The 25,318-nt window shown below is 43.7% G+C and overlaps 1 protein-coding gene across 6 annotated transcripts in view; it reads right to left on the reverse strand.

Annotated features, from left to right (window-relative positions):
* MTMR2 (myotubularin related protein 2) overlaps nucleotides 1-25,318 on the reverse strand; it is a 78,193-nt gene that overhangs the window by 17,995 nt on the left and 34,880 nt on the right. For 5 of the 6 annotated variants that reach the window (XM_077805537.1, XM_077805551.1, XM_077805559.1 and 2 more), the window contains exons 3-6: nucleotides 5,235-5,310; nucleotides 1,334-1,428; nucleotides 1,073-1,183; nucleotides 183-284 (exon numbers count right to left, since the gene is read on the reverse strand). In XM_077805537.1, coding sequence (XP_077661663.1) covers nucleotides 183-284; nucleotides 1,073-1,183; nucleotides 1,334-1,428; nucleotides 5,235-5,310 — 384 coding nt within the window. The remainder of the gene's footprint in view (nucleotides 1-182; nucleotides 285-1,072; nucleotides 1,184-1,333; nucleotides 1,429-5,234; nucleotides 5,311-25,318) is intronic. The other variant, XM_077805545.1, reaches the window with a different exon arrangement.

Raw genomic sequence — 25,318 nt, forward strand, 5'->3', positions numbered from 1 at the left:
TCCCAGAGCTCTGGCTGCAGCCCAAGCGTCTACGCTGCAATTAAACACCCTCTTAGCCTGAGCCCCTTAGCCCAAGTCAGCTGGCACAGTGTAGACATACCCAGAAAGGATTTAATATAAATAAAAATAGTGCTGTGCACCAACAATCTGCATCTTCTGGTAACAGCAGGAGAAATACCTACCAAATTATTGGATACTGGAAAAGCGTATTTCATTAAGTTCTCAAATATGGATCGCCTAGTTCGTCCCTCAGGTTTATGAGCAAACCGTAAGTTTCGAATGTCCTAGAAGAGGATATAAATGGAGACTGTGACATCACCTCTTTGCCTCTTCCCTGCTCCACATCTCTGGATTATGATTTCTAACAAAGGGAAGCTTTGAGCAATGGACTGAGGCCCCCCAATCTTTTAGGTGATGCAGAGAGACTTATTGCAAGCTAGCAGATTTAACATCACTGCTGTTATCTTGGTCTACAAACTCTGAAATCAACTGTGATGTATATGATGTACTTTAACCATTTAATAACTCTCTTCCCTTTTTTTATATTAATAAACCTTTAGTTTACTAAAGGATTGGCTACCAGTGTGGTTTTTGATAGGATCTGAAGTATATTTTGACCTGGGGTGGGTGTCTGGTTCTTTGGAACTAGATCAACCAAACGTGTGATTTCTGGTTTTAATAATCATTTATCACAGAAGTCTGGTTAGTCTTGGTGGTGCATAAGGGGCTAGAGGGCCTGAAGGGAACTGTCTGTGGCTCCATAATAACTAGTATAGTATTTTGGAAGCATACATTTGTCACTGGCTTGCTGAAATTTTATTATAGAGTGTACCACCAGTTTGGGGAACAAGCCCTGTTTTCTGGCAATCTGAGCTTAGCACGCTTAGCTGTGTCCCATACCAGGCAGCGGGACACCTTCTTTAAAAAGGGTTTCAGAGTAGCAGCCGTGTTAGTCTGTATTCGCAAAAAGAAAAGGAGTACTAGTGGCACCTTAGAGACTAACCAATTTATTTGAGCATAAGCTTTCGTGAGCTACAGCTCACTTCGAAATCTTCTCCCCAGGACCACTTACCTTGCATACAATCTCCAGCCCATACGAATTCTCACCACGGCTGGAAGCACCCCCAATTTTCTCCACTCTGTTGATCACACCTAAAGAAGCATCTAGGACAAACGGTGGGTCCTGGAGACAGTTGAAATGTATTAGTTTAAAAGGAAAAAACAAATAAACCAACCACCAAAACATATAACCGCTATTTTTACAGTCATAACGGCAGGTCCAGCGCTTCAGAACATACAGAAGACAAAGGAATCAAATGGTTACAAAGCTTACCCTTTCCATGCTTTTGAAATATAGCCTGTAGTTTGTAACAGTCAGGGTTCCTCTTACAGCTCCAGTGAATGGGCAGATGTAAGTCACATCTTTGGCTAATAAGTGAAAGAAAGAGAAACGCAGCTAGTGCAAGTTTAAGGTTAATCTATGGGAGCAAAAACCTAATAGTAGTAACTTACATTTACAGTTTTGCAACTTTTACTCACATGGGCAGTCCCACTGAAATCAATGGCACTCCTTGCATGAGCAAGTGCTTCCAGGTATGATCAAGGGTTGCACAATCCTGCCCAGATTTATGAGTGCAATTTCCATTACAGTTATAAAATAAGGGTTCAAAGTAAAGGCTATTTGTGCTCTGGTATGAAGCTGAACCTGCCTACAAATACCACCATGTAAGCACATCTCTAGGTTACACACATTGCTTTCAATATCACTGTCTAGTCAATACTTATCCAGAAATAAGGTAGAAGTTTGCAAAGGAAAGAGTCTCTAAGTTTTTGCAAAAATCATGCACCACACTAACACAAACACTGTGGAACAACTGTGCAATTTTAAGAGACATTTGTTTTATTACTAGCATGCAAAAAAAATATCAATCCTTTGATCTTTGTATGGGTGCATATGATGAGATGGACAAAATGTGTTGTAAATTCTATAACTAGAAAAAAGAAGGGGGGGGGGAATAAAACAGTTCACAAAGAGAAGAAACCAGAAGTTACATATGGCTACACAGTTGATTCATAAAAAAAAAAAAAAAAAAAAGATTACTATTAAAGTTTATTAAACTTTAAAAACTTTAAAAACTTTATTAAACTATTAAAGTTTATTAAACACCTTAATCAGGACTGGGGCCCCCGTTGTGTTGGAATGACACAAACATAGAAAAGAGACCATCACCGCCCTGAAGGGCAAATAGCTAATGTTGTGTAAAAATCAGCATGAAACTAAACATTGATCCTGGTCAGTGCTATGATACCAATTCATATATCGTCATAAATGCAAGAAGCCACTTTTCCCACAGCTGCTTTTCGCATGCGTAGGTCCTGATCCTTCAATTAACTCTGAGACAGTGAACTTCTGCATTTGATTGGTACAAATCATCATAGTTCCATTGGCTTCAATTTACCCAGCTGTGGATCTCACTGAAGGAGTTTATTTGCCAACTGCCAATGATTTTAATCTTTAATTCAGCAATAAAGTCAATCTGCCACAAACGATTATTTTTTGGTTTGAGTGATGACTCAAAACAGTCCCCTTCTGAAAAGGCGGTCAATGCTTCTCATTCATTCTAGGCAAGAGGTGCTGCTGGCTCTCTACTGGGAACACTTCCCGTAGCAACCCTTCTGTTTCTTGTCAGTTAAAAATGCCAACAGTCAAGTGGCTTTTTACCCGCCCCCCCACCTTCAGTCATTGCCACGCTACGTCTCGTGTCACTAAAACACTCTGCAGGCTCTGTGCAACAGCACTGGCTTGCAGCACTCTGCAATGAGAGGTACCAGCACTCCTTCACCATCAGAGGCACAAACAATCTTTTCAGAAAAGGCTTATTGACTACAGCTGCCAAATCCAAGCAGTTTGCAAAGAACAGACCTCCTTTAGAAACTCCAGCTTCAAAACCCTACTGGACCCATTTGTCACGGCATGTGACTCCCAGTGAAGTCAGTGGGAGAGCTTGCCTGGCAGTCTGGCAACAGAGCGTGGCTGCCACGTGGGGATCACTGGGTTCCCCAGGGTGCCTGTGTTGGATGCCGGGTGGAATAAGTGCATTCAGCTCAAAGGTCGATGGGGCAGGACAGGGGTGTGGTCTCAAGCAGTCTGTGTTGCTCATTACTGACCCCTTAAGCCAAGTCAGAAATTACATTGATAAGTTCCTATACTGACAGGCTAGACCAAAGGTGGGCAAACTACGGCCCCACGGGCCAAACATCCGGCCCGCGGGACCCTCCTGCCCGGCCCCTGAGCTCCTGGCCCAGGAGGCTTGCCCCCAGCCCCTCCCCCGCTGTTCCCCCTTCCCCGCAGCCTCAGTGTGCCACGCTGCCAGCACAACGCTCTGGGCGGCCGGGCAGCGCAGCTGCAGAGCCACGGCCTGACCCGGTGCTCTGGGCGGAGCGGCTGTAACGCCACCAGCCACCGGTGCTCCAGGCAGCGCGGTAAGGGAGGAGTGGGGGTTGGATAGAGGGCAGGGGAGTTCAGGGGCTGTGGTCAGGGGTCGGCGGTGTGGATAGGGGTCAGGGTGGTCAGAGTGGGGAACAGGGGGGTTGGATGGGGCAGGGGTCGGGGAGGGGCAGTCGGGAATGAGAGGGGGGATTGGATGGGGCAGCAGGGGTCAGTCAGGGGTGGGGAGTCCGGGAGTGGCCAGGGGACAGGGAGCGGGGCGGGTTGGATGGGGCAGGAGTCCCGAGGGAGCCATCGGGGGCAAGAAGCAGGGGGGTCTGATAGGAGGCGGGGGCTGGGCCACTCCTGGCTGTTTGGGGAGACACAGTCTCCCCTAACTGGTCCTCCATACAATTTTGGAAACCCGATGTGGCCCTCAGGCCAAAAAGTTTGCCCGCCCCTGGGCAAGACAAAGTCCTGATTGGTTACTTGAGGGTTCTTGGAGAGGGTGGAGGCGGGGGTTGGAGTAAACGAGGGAGCAGAGAAATTTTTGTGGGAAAAAATTGTTGAAAATTGCAACCTGTTTTCTCACTGAAACTCTGATCAACCATTTTGTTAAATTTGCAAATTTTGAATACTTTTGGCCAGTTCTAATTAAAATAATAAATACTTAGTTCTTACAGAGTGTTTTTCAACTACAGATCCCAAAGGCATTTTACAAAAAAAGAGGAAATATTTGAAACCAAATAATAGGGAGGAAAAAAAGCATCTCGGTAAAGTTTCTAAAATAGTGAAGCAAATCTAAACCATTTACAGGGCAAAAAACATTTTCGAAAATAAAATCTACCCCTATGGAAAACTTCTATACAATGGAATAGGAATGAAACCTATAGGGGTCTACAGAAAGGACTCAAACTCAATAGCACTGAATGGAAAAAGGTATCTCAGCTATGGAATCCTGTAGATTGGTTTAAAAATTCTGTAATTCCCTATTATAACCTTTAGCACATGCCATCTTTCTGTATTTTGTTTTTAATATCTATATACTCTGCAGTATATTTTACAAACAGATACAAATACTAGTGACTCTATATTTAAATGGCTCCCTAGGAGCTCTCCAGAGCATGTCTACTCAGCCAAGAAATCGGAGGAGTTGTCCTTAGATTTCCTAGGAAATGTCTGCAACCCCTCAATAGCTGAAGATATTTAACAACTACCCACATGTGAGAAATAACATGCACCCATGGGGGAACACGCTGGTTTAAATGTCAGTCTCCAGCCACTGATTATTACTGAACGTTTGGAGTTTTTGGGGGAAGGACATGAACTTTTCAGCAACAATCTATTCTTCCAAGACTACATAAGGTCATTTTTTAGGGGAAGGGAATGAGGCAAGGGAAAAGACCAGCATGGCAGGTCAACTATCCATGCTGTTATTTATGAGATGTCCCATTTTAGAACCCCCGAGACAAATCAAAGCATGCGAGGTTTGGTTAGAATTTCATTCCATGGAATTCATCAGCAAACCTACTGTGCTCAATCACATCAAAGAGCCTGAATGAAAAAAGCCAGAACAAAACGAAACCCAAGAACCCTAAGATTGCAAACTTTCCAGTTGTCTCAGTAAAAGGAAACACAGACAGGTCTAGACACCGTCTTGCAGGACAAATTTGAGTACTAGGCACACTGTAGTTAGTTAGCCTTGCCCATGCCTGTGGCTGACAATGACTCCATTCAACACATACTAGGGATTATGGAAATTTGGTCTAATCAATAAAAAAAAGCAATTAGAGCCATGCTCACATACCCATGTCTTTAATGGTTTCTCCTGGCAACAAAGGAGGTTCTTCCATTTCAGCCAATTTATTAGACTCCCTCAGGACCTACACAAAAATACCCCAGAAAAAAAATGAATTAAATTAAATGTTCATATATCAAAAGTACTTACCCTTTTGATGTAATGCAATTGGTCAATAATATCAACAGTAATAAACCCTCAGCACTCTGATAGGACCTTCCACCTGGAGATCTCAAGGTGCTTCACAAATATGAACTGAGTAAGCCTCATGAGATTCCTATGGTAACTATGATTATCCTCACTGTATAAAAGAACTGAGGCACAGAGATTAATGGCGGGATTTTACAAAGTACCTAAGTGACTTGGGAACACATGCTCCACTTTCAATAGGGCTTGTGTTTCTAAGTCACTTAGGCACTTTTGAAAATCCCACCCCAAGTTATTATTATTTATTTGTATTGTCATAGTGCCTAGGAGTCATAGTCCTGCACCAGGACCCCCATTTTGCTAGGCACTGTTCAAAAAGACACAGAACAAAAAGATACTCTTTAACCCAGAGTTTACAGTATAAGACATGAGACCACAGACACACCAACAGGGGAGTGCAAGAAAACAATGAGACAATACTGGTCAACATAACAGGCAGTGCTCATGGCTCACCAGCTGCCTAACTACTGTCAATTTTTTGGTAGGCATCATGGCAAAGGTGGGTTTTGACCAAGTGACTTTACCAAGTCATACACCAGGACAAAGTCCGAGTTTGCAACTCCCAGTCCTTGCTATGTCAGGGGGTTGGAGCCCAGGAGTGAAGGGCAGAGAACCATCTATGTTATCTTTATGCCACCTGGGGGTTCCCCCTGCACAGGAGAATCCCCACTCCAACTCTCCATCCTCTTGGGCACAGTGGGAGCCGCACAAAGGGACCAGAGTGAGAGCTCAGGTCCTGGCCCAACATTCCTTAATTACTTTCCAGCAGATGTGGGGTGTGCATGCTTTTGACCATTTCCCTTTCAACAGAAAGGGACACTTGGTTCCGTGTGATGTCACCATCACGCACTGATGCCTGTGGCATCTGAACCAGGACAGATCTTGTCATCTGAAAAGTTTTGTTAAGACAACATGCATTAAAGCTCACTACTGCAGATTGAGGGGTGGCTGATGTGTCTGTGCAACCCCAAGTAAACTTTAGCACAAGTTAGATCCATTAGCAGGCAGGAGGAGGACTGTTAAAAAAGTTAATGAGCAGCCATACTGAAAGTGGCACGAGAGAGTGGATGGAAACATTTACATTCCCTTTTCTGGAAAATAATTTTCTTGCTATCGGTGATCAGATAGGAAAAGTACAACAGTACCAAGTTATCTGCTTGAGAGACATCTGATAGATACTAGCTGTCTACAGATGCCAGTTTTCCACCTTTTAAATACACTTTTAGAAGGGCTTATTTATCAAGACGACCTGCTAGTGCAGAATTTCCTTTTCCTTGCTCAAGTCACAGTTTTGACAGCCCCAGTGCCTACCCATTCATTACCCTCCTCTCTCCTGGTCCTGCTCCCTTTTGTGCATTCCACTTAAAAACCTCTTTTTAGTTCCTGAGTAGTAGTCTTCATATCACTCAACTCCATTCTGAGTGTTCCAGCAGCAGAGAGAAACCCCCCCTCTGAAGTGTGACCAAGCACTTCAGAAATCTCGACCCACTCCTGTTTCCCTTGCACATCTAGTGGGCCCAGTTCAGAAATGATTTAAGCGGTGGTGATTGTGACAAAAATTGTGTTTAAGCTAACTCCTCCCCCCCCCATCTGTTTTTCATGCCACCACCCTGCTCCTCCTGGTGTATATGTTACATCAAATCAAACCCTTTACCAACATGTGATTTCCACCACCATTTATTTCATCTATAAACATGATCAAATGGACCAAATTATTTTCTTAAACTGATTTTATTCCAGTCCAATGCTATCGACTTCAATGGAGTCGCTTCTAATTTATACTGGTGTAAGTGGGAGCAGAATTAGAACTCCCACTGAAGACAATGGGCATAAGTCTACAAGAAATGCCTGATCTGGGTCAGCGTGATCTGGGTCACTTATTACAAATGCCTTGTCACACTTAAAAGTTTTGCTGTTTTAGCTACACCAGCATAGTTAAAGTGGAAGCCTCTCCCCTCCCCCAGTGTAGACACAGGCATATCGGTATTCTGGTTCAACTAACGCGAAATAAACGATACCAGGATAAAGCACCTTACACTGGTATAACTGCCTCTACAAAGGGAGCTTATCTACAAATGCCTATGCTGGTACAGCCCCCTAGTGGAGACAGTCCAGCATAGCTAATCCATCTCCCTGAATGACAGAGACAAGGTAGGTGAGGTAATATCTTTTACTGGACCAACTTCTGTTGGTGAGAGAGACAAGCATGGCTCCGTATGGGTATCTTTATTCAGGAAATATCTGGAGTATGAGCTTACCCTCAGAAGAACTGCATTTTGTTTTGATATGTGGTTACACTCAGAACTGCAAGCTTGTCTCTCTGACCAACAGAAGTTGGTCCAATAAAAGATATTACCTACCCACCTTGTGTCTCTAATATCCTGGGACCAATATGGCTACAACAACACCACATATCAGCTACACTGACAAGAGAGAGACACGCACACATAGCAAGTGGGGACGGGATAAGGCAGGAGGAAGACTTTTGTTTGTTTGTTTGTTCAAACAGAAAAGAGAAAGAGCTGTTTTTATTTGAGATCAGGAAATCCCTGCAAAGGCAATTCAACAAGCCTGCCTGTAATTGTGCTCTGGAACCTCACAAGTCTGTGGTCAACTTTCATGTAGGATCAGCCAATGGCAGAACTTCAGGAAAAATAACTTTCCTGCATTCTGCAAAACAACACCCAGAAAAAAAAGTATGTTCCAGGATTTTCTGAGAAGAGATTTACGCATGCAAGAAAAGACTAACAAAATCAAAGACTTCTTGGGAAAGAGGCAATTTTTTTTAAAATGCATTAGAATGAGGCTGTGAAAAAAATATGCAGCACTGTCTTTATTACCAGCCAACTCAGCAAGTGCAAAAGTAAAGAAATGCAACTTGTCCTATTATTATGTCCAATTCTGCTCTCGGTCACACCAGAGAAAACTTGCAATAACTTCACTGAAGTCAATGGGTTGACTCTGCATTTACTCCAGCGTGACAGAGCAGCTTTGGGCCAATTATTCTTTATAATTTCGGTATTAATTGACAACTTCATCACGGGAGAACATCATTACAACACAGATCACCACACGTGTACACAACATTATGCAAAACACAGGAAAAGCTCCCCACCCCTAAACAGTTGGCGATTTAAGGGTTTGATGCTTTTAACACTTCTGCCAGAGGCAGTGCTTACTATCCGATGAAGTGAGCTGTAGCTCACGAAAGCTTATGCTCAAATAAATTTGTTAGTCTCTAAGGTGCCACAAGTCCTCCTTTTCTTTATTCTCCCATTGACATTAACAGGACAGTGCCCAGTAGTAAGAATGAGCAGTACTGGGCCATAATACAGGCAAACCAAACATGAAGCTGGGGAGAGCATTTCACAACCCCACACTCATAGAGGAATTGACAATGAGCTCCATGTAAGGAGATCACCCCAAAAAAGTGGATTCTAAACAGGATATTGATGGAGAAAAAGGAAGAGGGCTTAGTACACAGGAAAAAGGAAAGCCTGCCCCAACCATTGGGGCAGAAAGCAGTTACGAAGCTGGCAGTGGGAGGAGACAAAGGGAGGAAATCTCAGTTGTTTATACACATAATTTTTTTGTGTTGTTTCTACCTGACTTCAGAGCAGCAAAATCTGCACAGTAAATCATCAAGAAATGAAACCCAAGGCCACATGGTCTAATCTGGCCTGTGCACTTGAGTCCTGACTCCAACCGTCATCTCCTTGTGTTACACAACTTAAGGGGAGGTTACAGGTTCCCATGTGAAACTGCTATTTAATGGCTACTGCAACATTATGGTCAGGATTAACAGCCTCCTTTTACAAAGCTAAACTTGACCTTTTTGTCGGTTTTCCCATCCAGCTAATCCCCTCCTCACTAAGCCCCCACCGAAAAGGTTTTAAACAACAACAACAACAAAACACACACCAAAAAGGACCAAAATGGTGGCACTAACATGGCATTTGCAAACCATCACTCTGTTCGCTGTGCTTATACATTATACCCATTTCCCCCACCCTGTGGCTGCCAGTCTCAGTTGGCCCTCAGAATACCAGAACAGACATTATAAATAGTAATAATCCCTTTTGCATTCCCAATCTCTAAACTCTCACCCATTCGTTTTTCAGAGCTCCCTGTCAATTTTACATTGCTCAATGGCCCGTCACTGACAGCTGGGACAGTATGTGTGTGGGGGGAGGGGAAGAGGTGAGCAGAGAAGGGAGTGGGCTAAAAATGGATTTAAAAAAATTAATCTTCCAGTTAACAATTTATTTGCTGATAAAACATCCATGGATTCAAAATCTAGTATCAAAAGGCCAGTAACCCTTTAAGCTCCCTCAGTAAACTCTTTATCTAATTAACTACTTTAATGGGTTATGCAAGGAAATCATATTTCTGATTATTACAGCCAAAATGTTTTTGAAAAAAAATGCAGTTCTTCTGAGCGTAAGTGCGTACTTCAATTCTGTCCTGAATAAAGATCCTTCCCTGAATCTGGGCCTTATATCATAAGCTGTTAGGACAGGGACGGTCTCTTACTGTGTGTCTGTGCAGCACCTAGCAACACAGGGACCCAATTTTCTGGATACTACCGTAAAGTACATAATAAGAGAGAGCTTTCTTTTTGCATATGTGATGTTCTTTAACCCCCCAGAATGTAAAAAGCAACAATGCTCTTATACCAAGAATCTAAAGACACTCTCTCCTGACAGAGTCTAAAGCTTCTGTGACCTTAAGAGCCCCTGAACGCCAACTGACAAGGGCTCACCGAACACACTGTTGTCAGGATATCTAGCCAAACAATGTCTTATAAGGTAGCATATAAAAACTGGTGACATGCTGGTCACAAATATCACTGTGGGATGCATGTACGGGTTGTGTATATAGAGTTGTGTATGTGGACTGGAAATACATTTTGAACGCAGCTGAGAAACAAGCCTGCCCTAGACAAAGGAATGTGGATTTACCTGCCCACATGGATCAAGCTGACAGACGGATGAGAAAATAGCATGGCTTGATTACAAGCGAAGGACAATGAACATATATTTGCATCTAAGGTAAACACTGTGGTCAAGCTAATTGAGAAAGCAAACTGACCAGAGGATGAAGGAGGGGCTGGGCACCTGCACCCCGAAGAACAAGCAGCAGGGAAGAGGAACTTTGTCTGGATTTACCCATCAAAGAACACATTTCAAAGATTTTCTGGACTATAAAAGGGAAGAAAGGGGACTCCTTTGTTACCCATCACTTAAGGGACAAAAGGGGCTGTGCTCTTGGAATCCGTGACAGGAGGATCCCCCAACCATGTGGGTTGCGGACGCTGAAAAATGACTGTAGGTGCAAAATTGCCTGAGACCAGGATTGTAATCTGTTAAATTTTAGACACTAGGAAGCATGTTTTATACATAACTATTTTCTGTTTCTATTCTCTCTGCTTAGTATCACTTAGTTTGCTGGTCTTTATTAATAATCTTATTCTTGTTTTATAATAAATCCATCTCAGTGCTATTACATTAAAGTAAGGTGTGCATCCTGTGTCTTTGGAGTCAGCGGACTTGGCAATTTCTATGATAGGGCTGCAGAGGAATGCTCTTTCAGGGTGTTCAGAAACTGGGGTTCACCTGCAAGACAAGGTTAAGACTGACAGAGTCTCAAGGGGTTTGCTGGGGCAGTGGACAGACTGGTGTGACAGGGAGCTGACACACAGAGTTTAAGCTCCAGCAAAGCTCTCTCTTGCTGAGGCAGGAGGTAACACAGGGGCTTACAGTTCTGGACACCGAAAGAGAGTATCACAGCCTCCTCCCCTATCTTCCTCCTTGATCTATCTGCTACCTTTGCACAAAGTTAGTCTTTCCTCCTGAATTTACTGTTCTCCACTGCCTTGTGTAGCTTTTCCATGGCATTTAATCTTTCGAGTGAAACTCCATATGACAATGTTACCACAGTGTATGTATTAAAATCTATTCTTAGCTCAGAATACTGTAAAATGGGTATTAAAGGATCTCGGGGGGGGGGGGGGGAGGAGGAGGAGGAAGTGGGAGTCTCCTTGCCTTCGCTACAATAAATACCGGAGGCCCAATTCTGCACCATTGAAGTCAGCGAGAGCTCTTCACTCGCTCAAATGGTTGCAAAATCAAGCCCTGGATGCTTATTTAAGAACAAAATAATTGATCACTGGTGCATTAATTTCTCCACTAATCAAAACATTTCCTACAGAGACAGAGCAGATTTTGAGGGCATTGTTTTTCTGGAATTTTGCTAGCAAGATGCTTCTGTTTCCTTAATGCTAAATTAGATCAACTATAAAACAGTAATTACGTTTACTAGATAAATCCCACAGTGCTCTGCAAATATTGTACATCTTCGGAGAGATTTTCAGCTGTCATTTAGGACTATTTCAACAGCACTTTGGAAGGATTTTTGTGCTATGTTTCTTACTGAAAATGTAATAAATTATAAACTGAGTGAGTAAATGGGCTTTTGTTGATTACTTTAGAATCACTGGGGATACCATGATCAGACTATCTATGGAGCATAATGGCAGGACAACTGCAGGACTGAGCCATAGGGCCTTTTCTGGGGATTAATGACCAGATGGGCTGAATACAACCATTCAGCCCAGCATGTCATTAATCCCAGGGAAATGCCTGTGTCTTAATCTTTTGGCTGTTACAAGTGAAAATGGAAATTGAACAAAACACCAAAGGCATATGGATCACTTCAAAATGGTACATCCAAGGGATCCAACATTCTGTACAATGGCCAATCCACCCACAGGAATTATCTCACAGCGTTCCATTCAGTTTAGAACAGAACATCAGGCTGTAGACAGTCTCTCAACCTGCTTTAAGATAACAAAACTCTCATTCCAATTATAATTAAGCCAGAGCATATTAGGCTGTGCTTTTCTCTGTTCTGGAGGACCACCATCTGATAAAATGTACAATGCAAGTGCCTTCCAGTGATAGCTTTCCAAGCCTTGAACGAACACAAGCAAGCAAGCAAAGTAAATAAAATTCACCCTCTGTTGCATCTTGTATGTTTCATGTAAGCATAACAAGGCTTTAAAAATCCACTTACCTACTTGCCACTGGTTTGGAGAGCTTTAAAAAGGTTTATGGCCAGAAGATTAGATCCTTTTTAAATAACGAAGGCCACCAAGGAAATGAAGATGGTTTCCAGTGGAGGGGAACATAGTTTCACAGCAGTATTTTCCTGGTTTATTTTTGTTTTGTTTTTCTTGACTAACCTCTCCACCAACCCCCACAGCCCCAGCTGTGCAGGGCACTTCAGTCATTTCTTGGGCTGTAGTAATTTCTGGGCCCTTCAAAATGACATGTGAATGTGAACGGAGGGTTAGAAATTCAAAGGAATTCATTGTTGAGGGCCACCAAATGGGAGCTGAATGGTCTCCTGTTTCTTTCCAAGTTTTTGTGGCTTGGTGCCTCCAAAAATTGTCTCAACAGCCTCCTACAGCAAGCCATCACCTACTCAACACGTCAGCCTTCCCTGGCACAGAATATCACAGAAAATATCTATTCAAACAAGTCCAAGATTTTTAATACAGAGCTTTCTTTAGCTCTAATGGTGTCTTGGGAGACAACTGTTCTGTTCATGAACAACAGATACCCAATATCTTTTGACAGTGCAGTGGCCTTTCTGCATCCACTTTTTAATTATTTTCCATTTGTTAAACAGATTCCTAGAGTGAAAGGTTAAACCATTAAAGCTCCCAATGAAAGAAATAAACTAATCCTAAAAATGCACATTAATGAAGTTCAAAGCTCCAGTCTGAGGCAGACAAGTTTAACTTTTGTGAATGAGCTGTTAAGTAACATAAAATTAAAAGTAAAAATCAATGCTCTGGTTGATTGAGCAGAGTTTATCACATTTGTGATACACTCTGCTAACCATGGCAAATAATAGAAAACTGGCTTTCAGATCAAAGTACTAATTTAACTTAGGAGCTAGTGTTGAGTAAAGTAGGAGTCCCAGATGTGAAATGACAACTATTTGTCTACAATCATGTACCACTCGCAAAAAGAGGAGGAGGAAAAAATAGCTGTCCCAGTGCAAAGACAACTAAACCCACAGAAAATCAAATCTTAGCAAAGTATTGAATGCAGTCACCCTTAGGAAGACTCTTATTAGAGTACACTCCTGCACTCCTGCTGGCTTCTTGCTCCAGCCGACTGAATACTTATCTTCTCTAGTTCTACTGAGCAGAAAGGAGAATTCAGGAACTTTGCAGCTAAGAAAAAATCAGCAGTTGGTTAGGAACTTGGAAATATCTGAGGGCCATTTGCTTATTCTCTTTAGGTTTCCATTCCTTATCGATGACAATCCAAGATTCCAGAGTTTTTTCTGTATTTTACATTAGTTTACATTAAAACATTCAGGTATATTAAAGTTAGCCACTTCTGCTGTCTTCTGACCAGATGAGCGCTCTGGGGATATTATTTTCATCTAACAGACAAAAAACTGACCCCGTCTGGCTTTTTCCCCATCTAATTTGCATTAAATCAATATTCTGCATCCTGAAGTTTGGCTGGTGTATGATGACAGAGGTATAAAAAGAGGGTGGGAAAGACATGAAAAGGATAATCCTGCTCAAACAAGCAAAATCTTCCCCATCACAAGGCAATTGTAAAAAGAGATGCCAACTCTCATGAAATATTCCATATTTATAGCCCTGGAAACTTGAGCCCTATCTCAGCAAAAACACTATTGCATGGGCAGGGGCTGCTCACTCGTCACCAGCGTGCCATTCCAGAAATGAGTGTGCCTATGGGTAAGAGCATAATTCAGTCTCTGTAACCACTCAGTCCTTCGCATCTCTGTTCATCGATAGCTTATTGTTTCAGAGAAGAAAGCACGTCCAGTTCCCACTCCAGCCTGTTCTCCTGCAAGATGCAGGACACAGTTTGGTGGGGGGAATGTCCGTCCCATTTGACCAACTTTATAGTCTATTTAGGAAGCAGAAAAAGAGGAGCAAGAGAAAAACAAAACTGCTGTGACTGGCTGCTTCCCAAAGGCCTTGCCTACATTAAAGAGGCAAGGTAGGTGAGGTAATATCTCTTATGGGACCAACTTTGGTTGGTGGGAGAGAGTAGCACATCTGATGAAGACGCTTTAAGCTGACAGGAGAGCTCACCCATCAACTTAATTACTCCACCTCCATGAGAAACGGTAGTTATGTCAGCTGGAGAAGCTCTCCCGCTGACATAGCACTGTCTGTACTGGTACTTAGGTTGGTGTAACTTATATTGCTCAGGGATATGGATTATTCACACCCCTGAGCAACGTAAGTTATAACGAAGTAAGTGGTAGCATAGACAAGCCAAGAGTTGTCGTCAGGTCTGGGAAAGGTACTCCCAGCACCACAGCAAAATGTAAGGTGGACCAGTTTCTTTAGCATAAATAGTAAGCACATGTTGTAAGGGACTGTTTAAGATAGAGCGACCTGTTAACACCTCTGCAGTCATAGGACAAAAAGAGGGGGTTAGTGGGTTGCAGGTTATTGTAATAAGCCAGAAATGAATTGAAGCTCCACTTCATCACTCTGCTAGGCTACATCTACACTACAAAGATAAGTCGACCTATGTTAGGTAGACTTACAGCTACCACATTAATTACTGCAGTGGCTGATGGCCACACTACTCTCATGGGGTTGGTGGTGCACATCCTCACCAGGAGCATTTCCACCAGCCTAAGAGGGGTCGTGTGGGGAGCTACAAGCCTGGTTTCTCAGCTCTCTACCAGGAGCTTGGCTGCCCCACAAGCTCCCAGTGGACTAACCCCTGCCCCCCAGCTCTCCATTCCACACCAGGGTGGCGGTGGGGGATGAAGTCACTTGGGGCTTCTTGCCTCCCTGTTCCCCGCCAGGAGTGGGGGAAGCCGACTAGGCTTCTCACCTCCCCATTTCCCACCAGGAATGGGAAGTGGGGGAGAAGCCTCCCAGGGCTTCTTGCCCCCAGGGAGCAGAGTGCAGCTGCCCCAGCTTCTCAGACACCCACCCACTTCCTGCCGGGAGCAAGGTAGCCTTGTCAATTTCACGGCTCCAGAGATGTGAAATTCACAAGATAGCCACCTTCCCAGCCAGGAGCTGAGGAGGTGGGGAAGCCACCCAGGGCTTCTTGCCTCCCTGTTCCCAGTTGGGAATGGGATCCAGCCACCCAGGGTTCTCACTCCGGCTTTCAGCAGGAGCAGGGTCCAACCGGCCAGTTCTCCAGGGAAGTGGGGGACAGCTGGGCTCTAGCTGGCTTTCTTGTGAATTTCACAGCTTCAGGGGAGCCGTGAAATTGACAAAAACATTAGCCAACAGCCAATGTAAGGAATGCAGCGTGGTCCTAACTACACCAACATAAGCCCTACACCTCTCATTGATGTGGTTTTATTATGTCAGCATAGCAAGGGTTACATCGGTGGGAGGAGCATTTCAGTGTTTACACCTCCACTGTTTTGCTGACAAAAGCTGACTTTTGTTGACAAAACTGTGTAGTGTAGACAAAGCCTTTGAAACTAAAAATCATGGACTGAACAGAAGCACTGGATTTATGATTTCTCACAACAATCTGTATCCCACTAATCCCTTCTTTTTGTCCTATGCTGCAGAGTTGTTAACAGACCACTCTACCTTGAACCGTCCCTTTCATTATTTGCTAACTAGTTATGCTAACAATCTGTTCCATCTGGCATTTTGCTGTGACACTGGGACCTCTCCCAGACCTGAAGAAGAGCTCTGTCTGGCTTGAAAGCTTGTCTCTCTCACAAACAGAAGTTGGTCCAATCAAAGATATTATCTCACCCACCTTGTCCCTCTAATATTCTGGGACCAACACGGCTACAACTACACTGCCTACATTAAGGCAGGTTTGCACAAGTGTAGCTGCATCAATGTAGTGATACTGGGACAAACCTCTGTGGAGACAGTCTGAGCAGCACAAAGTGCGGGATTCACTGGTGTAACTTAATCTGGGGTAATCCCCACTTTGCAGCATGGCTAACATTCGGGGTCTGCACACTGGTGTAACTACACTGATACATTTACTCCAGGGCACATTGTTTTAATGTAGCTAAGTTCAGAGGGTTAAACAAAAAATCCTTCCAAAGAGCTTTTCCTCCCTCTCCCTTTTCTCTCAACCCGTTATTTAACTCCTCCCATCCACCCACACCTTCATTCAATATCTTTGATGCCTGTCTATGGCCTGGTCTACACTTGGAATTAGGCCCAATTTCCACCACCAGTGCAGCTGCAACAGTGTAAACCTCTAGTGTAGATCAGGACAGTCATGTTTGAAACTGGTTGCGCTTACCCTGGGTTCAACTAAGGTTAAGCTCCGCCAGTGAAAATAGCAACTTTCCTTGTGTATGACTGGAGTTTATAGCAGTGCAGTGTAAATGAACCAACGGCTGCAACTGGGACTAATTTCAAGAGTAGATCAGGCGTCAGTTAGACCATTAGCTCTTCGGGCAGGGACCTTGTCTTTCTGTATATCTACAGAACCCACGTATGGATTGATATAAATAAGAAGAATGATAATAAGAAGGACACCAAATGTGATGTGGACATCTGTATATTAATATATAAGAGCCCAATTTGGTGACTCTTATTCCCATAGAGAAGTACTTGCTTATTCCCATGTGTAGGATCACTGCAGCTGTATGAGTAAAGGTTACTGTCAGTAACTAATGGTTGCAGAACCAGGTTCTGAAGAAATGGAGCCACTGGCATGTGGAGGCATGGGTGGGCAATTCTGCCAACTAATATCATGTGATACTATTTGAGAGGAGTCATCATAAATCCTTCACAAATGCTTCTCTGCTCATCACCAGTTCGCATTCAGCTCAGGTCACTTGTGATCAGTAGTCATCATCATCAGTATCTGATGACTGTTCATAGACTATGCAACATGATTTAACGGTGGTCTTAGTCCAATTCTTTGTGGAGAAGAGTACACATCACAACAATGACCCTCACAGTTAGCATTAGCTGGCTTCTCTTTGGCAGTCTCAGCAGAGCTTTTCGAGGACTGATTTGACCTAAGTCTTTGCGTGTCTGGAGATGTCAGTGCTGAGGCCCACTGGCAGGGCAAAGGACGGAAGCTCGCCCTGCTACTGCCCATGCTGCATCTCTTCTGTGCATAAACAGAGGATTTCACTGTTCTAGGCTTTCAAGATGGCACCTTTCACAAACACTAAACTCCCTTCAAAACTGAAATAAGAGCAAGGCTGGTTATGTGCATATTTAAATGAAAAAAATATGCTTTTTCATAACTCCAACTCTTGTCAAACATATGCTGCACATAACCAAAGCCTTATACATTTCCTGTGTTGGCAGGGAGATGAGTTGGATGATCTTTGTCATCACTAACATCAGTGATTTATAACAAAGGGATGGGGAGATCACATCTTTCTTCTACATGTTTTTCCAACATGTCATATGTTACAATGAGTCACACAAAACTACTAGACTATTATATGCTGAAACTATGGTAAAAGAATGTTAAAGCTGAAAAGTCAGTCTCTTTGTGTTATGGTAGTCTTGCCCAAAATCACATAGAAAATCTGTAGATGACTCTGCCGGGCCCCAGTCTGGTCCTTAAAAAGAAGGAAATACCTTTTTCTTGTCTTAGAAATCTCTCTATCCATCCTCTGCATTGACAGAGGCAGGAGCCCTCTAGAATAAGTCATATGTGATTATCTAATTGAAGACTTTACCATAATGCATACATACAAGGGGGTGGAATTAAGGTTGCATAGGCAACTTTAATTCTGGCATTTTCTAACTTCTGATTGCTTGACTCTGCAACCTTAACGTTCTTTTCATAAAGTGTTTTCTGTGTACATCCACAAAAAAGACCTCCTCCATTTGAGCTAAAATAATAATTAGCAGTGGAGTAGCCTGTTATCCCCTATGTGGACCAGCCAATAGAGGGGAATGGGACACACACTTTGCCAATGACTTGCATAACTGTTTGAAAGACATCAAAGGAATGTTGTGAATAAGGAATCTTGGATCCTATTCCTGACACTGGAGGGGAGTGTGGTCAAGTGGTTGCAGACAGCAAAGCCAAGCACATACATTTGACACATTCCTTTTGAAAGAAGTGTAGCTAAGCAGCTAAGACATGGGTCTACCATACTAGAGTCCTCCTGCCAGATTCTAGCCTCTGCTACAGCCTCTGTATAACACTACAGCCTCTGGGGATGCTCTAATTTATGCCTGGGGTCATCCTGGCCCTCAGATTGGTAACTGGTTAAAAGATAGGAAACAAAGGGTAGGAATAAATGGTCAGTTTTCAGAATGGAGAGAGGTAAATAGCAGTGTCCCCCAGGGATCTGTACTCGGACCAGTCCCATTTAACATATTCATAAATGATCTGGAAAAAGGGGTAAACAGTGAGGTGGCAAAATTTGCAGATGATACAAAACTACTCAACATAGTTAAGTCCCAGGCAGACTGCGAAGAGCTACAAAAGGATCTCACAAAACTGGGTGACTGGGCAACAAAATGGCAGATGAAATTTAATGTTGATAAATGCAAAGTAATGCACATTGGAAAACATAATCCTAACTATATATATACAATGATAGGGTCTAAATTAGCTGTTACCACACAAGAAAGAGATCTTGGAGTCATTGTGGATAGTTCTCGGAAATCATCCCCATTCAATGTGCAGCGGCAGTCAAAAAAGGGAACAGAATGTTGGGAATCGTCAAGAAAGGGATAGATAATAAGACAGAAAATATCATATTGCCTCTACATAAATCCATGGTATGCCCACACCTTGAATACTGTTTGCAGATGTGGTTGCCCCATCTCAAAAAAAGATATATTGGAATTGGAAAAGGTTCAGAAGAGGGCAACAAAAATTATTAGAGGTATAGAACGGCTTCCGTATGAGGAGAGATTAATAAGACTGGGACTTTTCAGCTTGGAAAAGAGGCAACTAAGGGGGGATATGATAGAGGTCTATAAAATCATGAGTGGTATAGAGAAAGTAAATAAGAAAGTGTTATTTACTCCTCATAATACGAGAACAAGGGGCCACCAAATGAAATTAATAGGTAGCAGGCTTAAAACAAACACAAGAAAGTATTTTTTATGCAACACACTGTGAACCTCTGGAACTCCTTGCCAGAGGATGTTGTGAAAGCCAATACTATAATGGGGTTCAAAAGGGAGCTAGATAGATTTGTGGAAGTTAGGTCCATCAATGGCTATTAACCAGGATGGGCAGGAATGGTGTCCCTAGCCTCTGTTTGCCAGAAGCTGGGATTGGGTGACAGGGCACGGATCACTTGATGATAACCTGTTTGTTCATTCCCTTTGGAGCACCTGCCATTGGCCACTGTCAGAGGACAGGATACTGGGTTTGATGGACCTTTGGTCTGACCCAGTATGGCCGTTCTTATCAGACTAGAACAGGGCTGGGCAAACTTTTTAGCCCAAGGGCCACATCTGGGTGGGGAAATTGTATGCAGGGCCATGAATGTAAGGCTGGGGCAGGGGGTTAGGGTGCGGGAGGGAATGCAGGATGTGGGAAGGGTGCAGTGTGCAAGGGGCTCAGGACAAGGGGTTGGGGTGCTGCCCTCACCTGCAGGTACCACCCCCCGAAGCTCCCATTGGCTGCAGTTCCTCATTCCCAGCCAATGGGAGCTGCCGGGGGGTGGTACCTGCAGGTGGTACCCAGGGGCTACAGGGACATGGTGCCAGCCACTTCCGGGAGCAGCACGGGGCCAGGGTAGGCAGAGAGCCTACCTTAGTCCTGCTGGCCCGCTGGATTGCCAGCACTGTGGTGCAGACTGAAAGCCCTGACAGGTCAGATCCGGCCCGTGGGCCATAGTTTGCCCTCCCCAGCCTAGAATCAGGGAGCCATGAAGGGAAACCCGGCCCGAGGTGACTTTGTGCAACTTCTCAGTTACCCTATCTGTAAAAATTATGGGGAATGATACTTGCCTATCTCCTAAAGTAGTCGAGGTATGAGGCCTCTCTCAAGAATATGTGTTGGAATATGCACCAAATTATGCAACATTAGTCAGTGGAGGAGCTGAGACTAAAAGTGTTTGGACTACAGGGGTGTGAATAGCAGTGCGCACCGAAGTGCTGCACTATAATGCTGCAGGTGTGAATTAAGAGGTTCCTACTTCACATTAATATAATCACGTTTGAAGAGGACTACATGGTAACATGAACTAGGAACCTGTTAGTTCATGCCTGCAGCATCCACACAGGGGAGTTACGATGCACCACTGTGGTGCGCACTGCTATTTACACCTCCATAGTCCGACTTGTGGAGCAGTGTAGACATGCCCTTCGTCTCCTCCTAAAGCCCAGCACACCTTCTCCTAAGCCTAAAGGGGAGAGATGGCAGCTTCTGTACCATCCTGGCTGGACTGAGATCTAGCTCTGTGTCTGGGAGTATGCTCACTGCAGTGGGCATATTAAATAGCTCGATGCAGTTGGAGCATGCTCAATGCTGAGGGACTATTCAGAGATTTTGGGAGCAAGACTCCAGCAGCATATACAAATGGTGATTTTCAGAGGCTTGTAACTTGAAGAAATGTAGGTGGTTTTACATAGAGACAGGAAAAGGCACCTCCCCTGAACTCTAGGACAATTCCCCTGCTACATTTCTCAAACCTAATTCTCGGAAACAGTTGAAATAGCTTTTGCTTAAAATAATAATAATGAAAAAAAACCTAGCCTGGAGCAGAATGCAAGTAAAGCGGAAAGCAGAAAAACGCAGGCTGAACAGTTAATGTTTGGCAAAGTCATAAGCCACTGGAAACAAGGGACTGCGATGAGAAAGGGGTCACCAATACAAAAAGTTTGAAAACCACTGCTTACAGCATCTGGCACTGGCCGCTATCAGAGACAACATACCGGATGAGATGGGACTTTGATTTTGAACCAGTGTGGCAATTCCTATGTACCAGTGCTTCTGACCCTCACCTGGCCCCTTTGGCTTCAGAGGAGATGACACTGAGTACTCCCCTGCTACATGTTTTCCCCCTGAACCTGTCATATAGAGAAGTATCAGGTGCATGCACGGTGCGCCCTCTGATGCATACAACATGTTGCATGCACCTGATACCAGAGGTTGCATGTACTTGATACCATGCACGTTGTGGAGCCATGCACTGTGGGGAGACGGCACCAACAAGGCATCTACGGCTGAAAATAAGCTAGGGCTTTAACTCTGGTGCCAAGTACTCGGTTATTCATGGTCAAAAGAACTAGAGCAAACAATTATCCTGGGAAATACTTTGTTCCCCGGATGAGATGCACGCACAGTAAAGCGACTCTTTTCCTGTACTGGCTTCACATTGTGTGACCAGAGGTGGTACCTTGGGAGGTGGTACCTTGGAAGTGAATTCGATCCTTTTACCAAGAACTACTCCAGAGTTTGAATGTGGTAAACTTCAGGCATTTTCCTATGAGTGAAGAGCTAAGTCGAGGTGGTAATCCCTAGGGAAGTATCCGATAAGGGTGACAGAGCACTAGTTACAAAATGACTAGTGAGATGTACAATAGCTAAACATACATGATTGTAAGCATTTGGGGGGATTTTCCAAAGGATCTAAGGGATTTAGGAGCATGATCCCATTATGCTCCTAAGTCACTAAGGTGCTTTTTAAAATCTCACCCTAACTATACAAAACATCATGGGATTTCCAAGGGATTTTCACTTTGAATTAATTCTGTTCCTGTCCAGTAGCAGGTTGACGGCTTATACATGTGGCAGGGGGAAAAAGTGCATTCCCTACATCAGATTCTAAGTTTCTTTAGTCAGGAGAAAAATCCAACAATGCTTGCAGCTTAATACTGCCAACTACAGCAGCTAAACATTACTTAATGTTGGATTTATGAAGTGAAAAATTCTGTAAATTGCAGCGAAAGGCAGATTTAATCTTAGATCCAGGTATCAAAACATTTACTATAAAAACCTTTATATAAATTATTATGAGATGCGTCAAAGACTTAAGAAGAATACTGAAAACGTACACTGTAGGAATTACTAGTAATAGCCTCTCTTGCCCCCTCACTCCCAAGACACACACATACAGCATTAAATTGTTGCCCAGAGGAAGTCTGCAGGCCCAGAGACACCAGAGAAAAGATTTGTGTTCCCCCCTGTGGACTCCTACAATTCTGCTAAAAATTCCCCACAGAAAGCACTAGTGCAAATTGCCTTGCTGAAGGACAAAAGAATGTTTTTCCATTGCCACAGAGATTTAATTTCTAGAATTGAGCTGACTAATACGCAGAGCAAGAGATCAAGCAGAGGTAGGAGTGATAGATCCATATAGCAGCTTATTCTAGCAGTGATGCTTTAGTTACACACCACAAGTGCATTTTCAGGGATTGACAAAATCACTTCAAAATCTGAAAGATGCTTTTTTAAATGCTCCTACAATGCACCCTCTTTATAAGACCATCACAAGCTCCCAAGAATTTTGTGTCTATTGTCTCCCATGTAAACTATTCCCACCACAGAGACAGAAGATTTTCAGAATAGAAAATAAATAAGATGCTCCCTCAAGTTCTGTTCAGATCTCAGGACATCTACTCTGGCTTGTGTGACACTGCACAGCTGTGGCCAAAACAGCAAACAAGATGTTAGGATGCGTAAAAAAATGGGACAGATAATTTTCAAATGCCTTTGTATAAGTCAGTAGTGCAGCTTGATCCGGAATACTGTGTGCAGCATTGGTCACCCCATCTCAAAAAGGATATTGCAGGACTAGAGTGGTTTCAGAGGGTGATAAGTCTGATCAAGGGCCTGGAAAAATTCTCATATGAACACAGATTGAAAAGATTGGAATTGTCTACCTTAGAAAGGAGATGAATAAGAGGGGACATGATAAAACTATATTCAATGGCCTAGAAAACGGAGATCAGGAGCTTCTGTTCTCTCTGTCTCGTAACACAAGCACAAGGGGACACTTGGTGAAATTAAAAGGTGGGAAATTCAAAACCACTGAAAGGAAATACTTCCCCCCCGCCAATGTGCGATTGAACTCATCGCCACAGGAAGTCACCGAGGCCAAGAACTTAACAAGATTCCATAAGGGGCTGGGCATTTATGTGGATATCAAGAACATACAGAATTATCAAGGATAACAAATTTTGTGGAAGGGATATTAAACCTACTGTTTCAGGGCTTATGTCAGTCTCTAACTAATGGCGATAAGGATGGCAACAGATTACCCCACCTCTGCCTACTGTGTAGTGATCTACTCCCATCCTTACACCTTCCTCTACACAGGAGTTCTCAAACTGGGGGTCATGACGCCTCAGGGGGTCGCAAGGTGATTACATAGGGATCATGAGCTGGCAAATCCATGGGGCTGACAGCGCTGAGCCCCGTTAAATTAAATTAACTCTCCCCCGTTTTTAATTTATAAGGGGTGGGGGTCACACTCAGAGGCTTGCTGTGTGAAAGGGGTCACCAATAAAAAAAGTTTGAAAACCACTGCTTACAGCATCTGGCACTGGCCCCTATCAGAGACAACATACCGGAAGAGATGGGACTTTGATTTTGCTCCAGTGTGGCAATTCCTACGTACCAGTGCTTCTGACCCCCACCTGGCCCCTTTTGGCTTCAGAGGACATGACACTGGTTACTCCCCTGCTAAGTTTTCCCCCTGAGCCTGTCGTACGGAGAAGTATCAGGCTGGGATGTGGTTCCAAAACACAGATGGGGAAAGCATGCAAGTAAAACAATAAGGTCTTTCTGGTGGGGTGCAAAGAGAAGGGAGAATGATGTCAGAGAGCAGCAATCTCCCCTTCTCCCACAGTCCCAACTTTTACGGTCTCCTCTCCAGGCACGGAGCCCAAGCATCGGGAATCCCCTACAGAGGGACTGTCAAGTGGTCAGTCAAAGCAGGGGGGGAATAACGCCATGGAGGTTGTCTTCTCACCTTCCACAGGAGATACATCCATGGAGTGGAAAGGGACCGTGTGTGTGTTATAAAGATGGCTGCACCTGAGACTCCAAGCACATCAGAGGAAAGCAAAGCAAAAAAAAATCTATTAAAGTAAAAATAGCAACAAAACCCCTTCTTTTATAGACAGATAGAAAAATCAGTAGCCATGAACAGAACTTTTTCTGTTTTAAGAGACCCCAGATTCAAACAGTAAAAATAGCTGCATTCATACCTTCATCTCTCGTAGAACACCATTCTAAAATCGGCAAATAATGGAGGGTTAGCACTATTTGTTCTATAGCCCTGTGCTACTTGGGCTGCTTATGAAAACGGAGAACAGAAAGGGGAAACATTAACGGTAACAAGAAATGTCCTGTAAATGCTGTAACAAGGAGGTTTTGCATATAGTTCTCTTGACATCTTGGGAACTCAAGACAAGTTATAAAGCTACATCGAGGCATCCTATTTACAACTACTTCTGTTCCATTTGGAGCCAGTGATCAAGGTGGACCTCCCTAATGACTATATGAACACTCTGTATCTAAAGTAACTAAAGTAATAGACTCCATGAGCCATTTGATAACCCCTGAACTGGACCATCCCTTGGGCCCACTGTGAAACATGTCCTCATTCGTTGGCAGAAACGACAAGAGCTGCTAGCATAGCAGGGGGCTAGACAGCCGTGCAGAATGTCCTACCCAACCTCCCTGCTGTGGGAAGGACTGAGCCCCACTCCCCATCCTGAATAGGGAGGAAGTACCTACTGATAGGTTTCCAGAGCATTTTCACCAATTTTAAAGGTGTGCAGAGATTGGTATCTGTGGCTTCTAATGCCTTGTCTACACTACAGTTTTGTCGATGCAAGTTACGCCGACAATCAAAAACCAGTATAATTACATTCACACAACACTCCACCTGTCAGCAGAGCGCATCTACAGTTGGTGTTCTAGCACTGA

This window comes from Eretmochelys imbricata, chromosome 1 (assembly GCF_965152235.1).
Source record: "Eretmochelys imbricata isolate rEreImb1 chromosome 1, rEreImb1.hap1, whole genome shotgun sequence".
NCBI lineage: Eukaryota > Metazoa > Chordata > Testudines > Cheloniidae > Eretmochelys > Eretmochelys imbricata.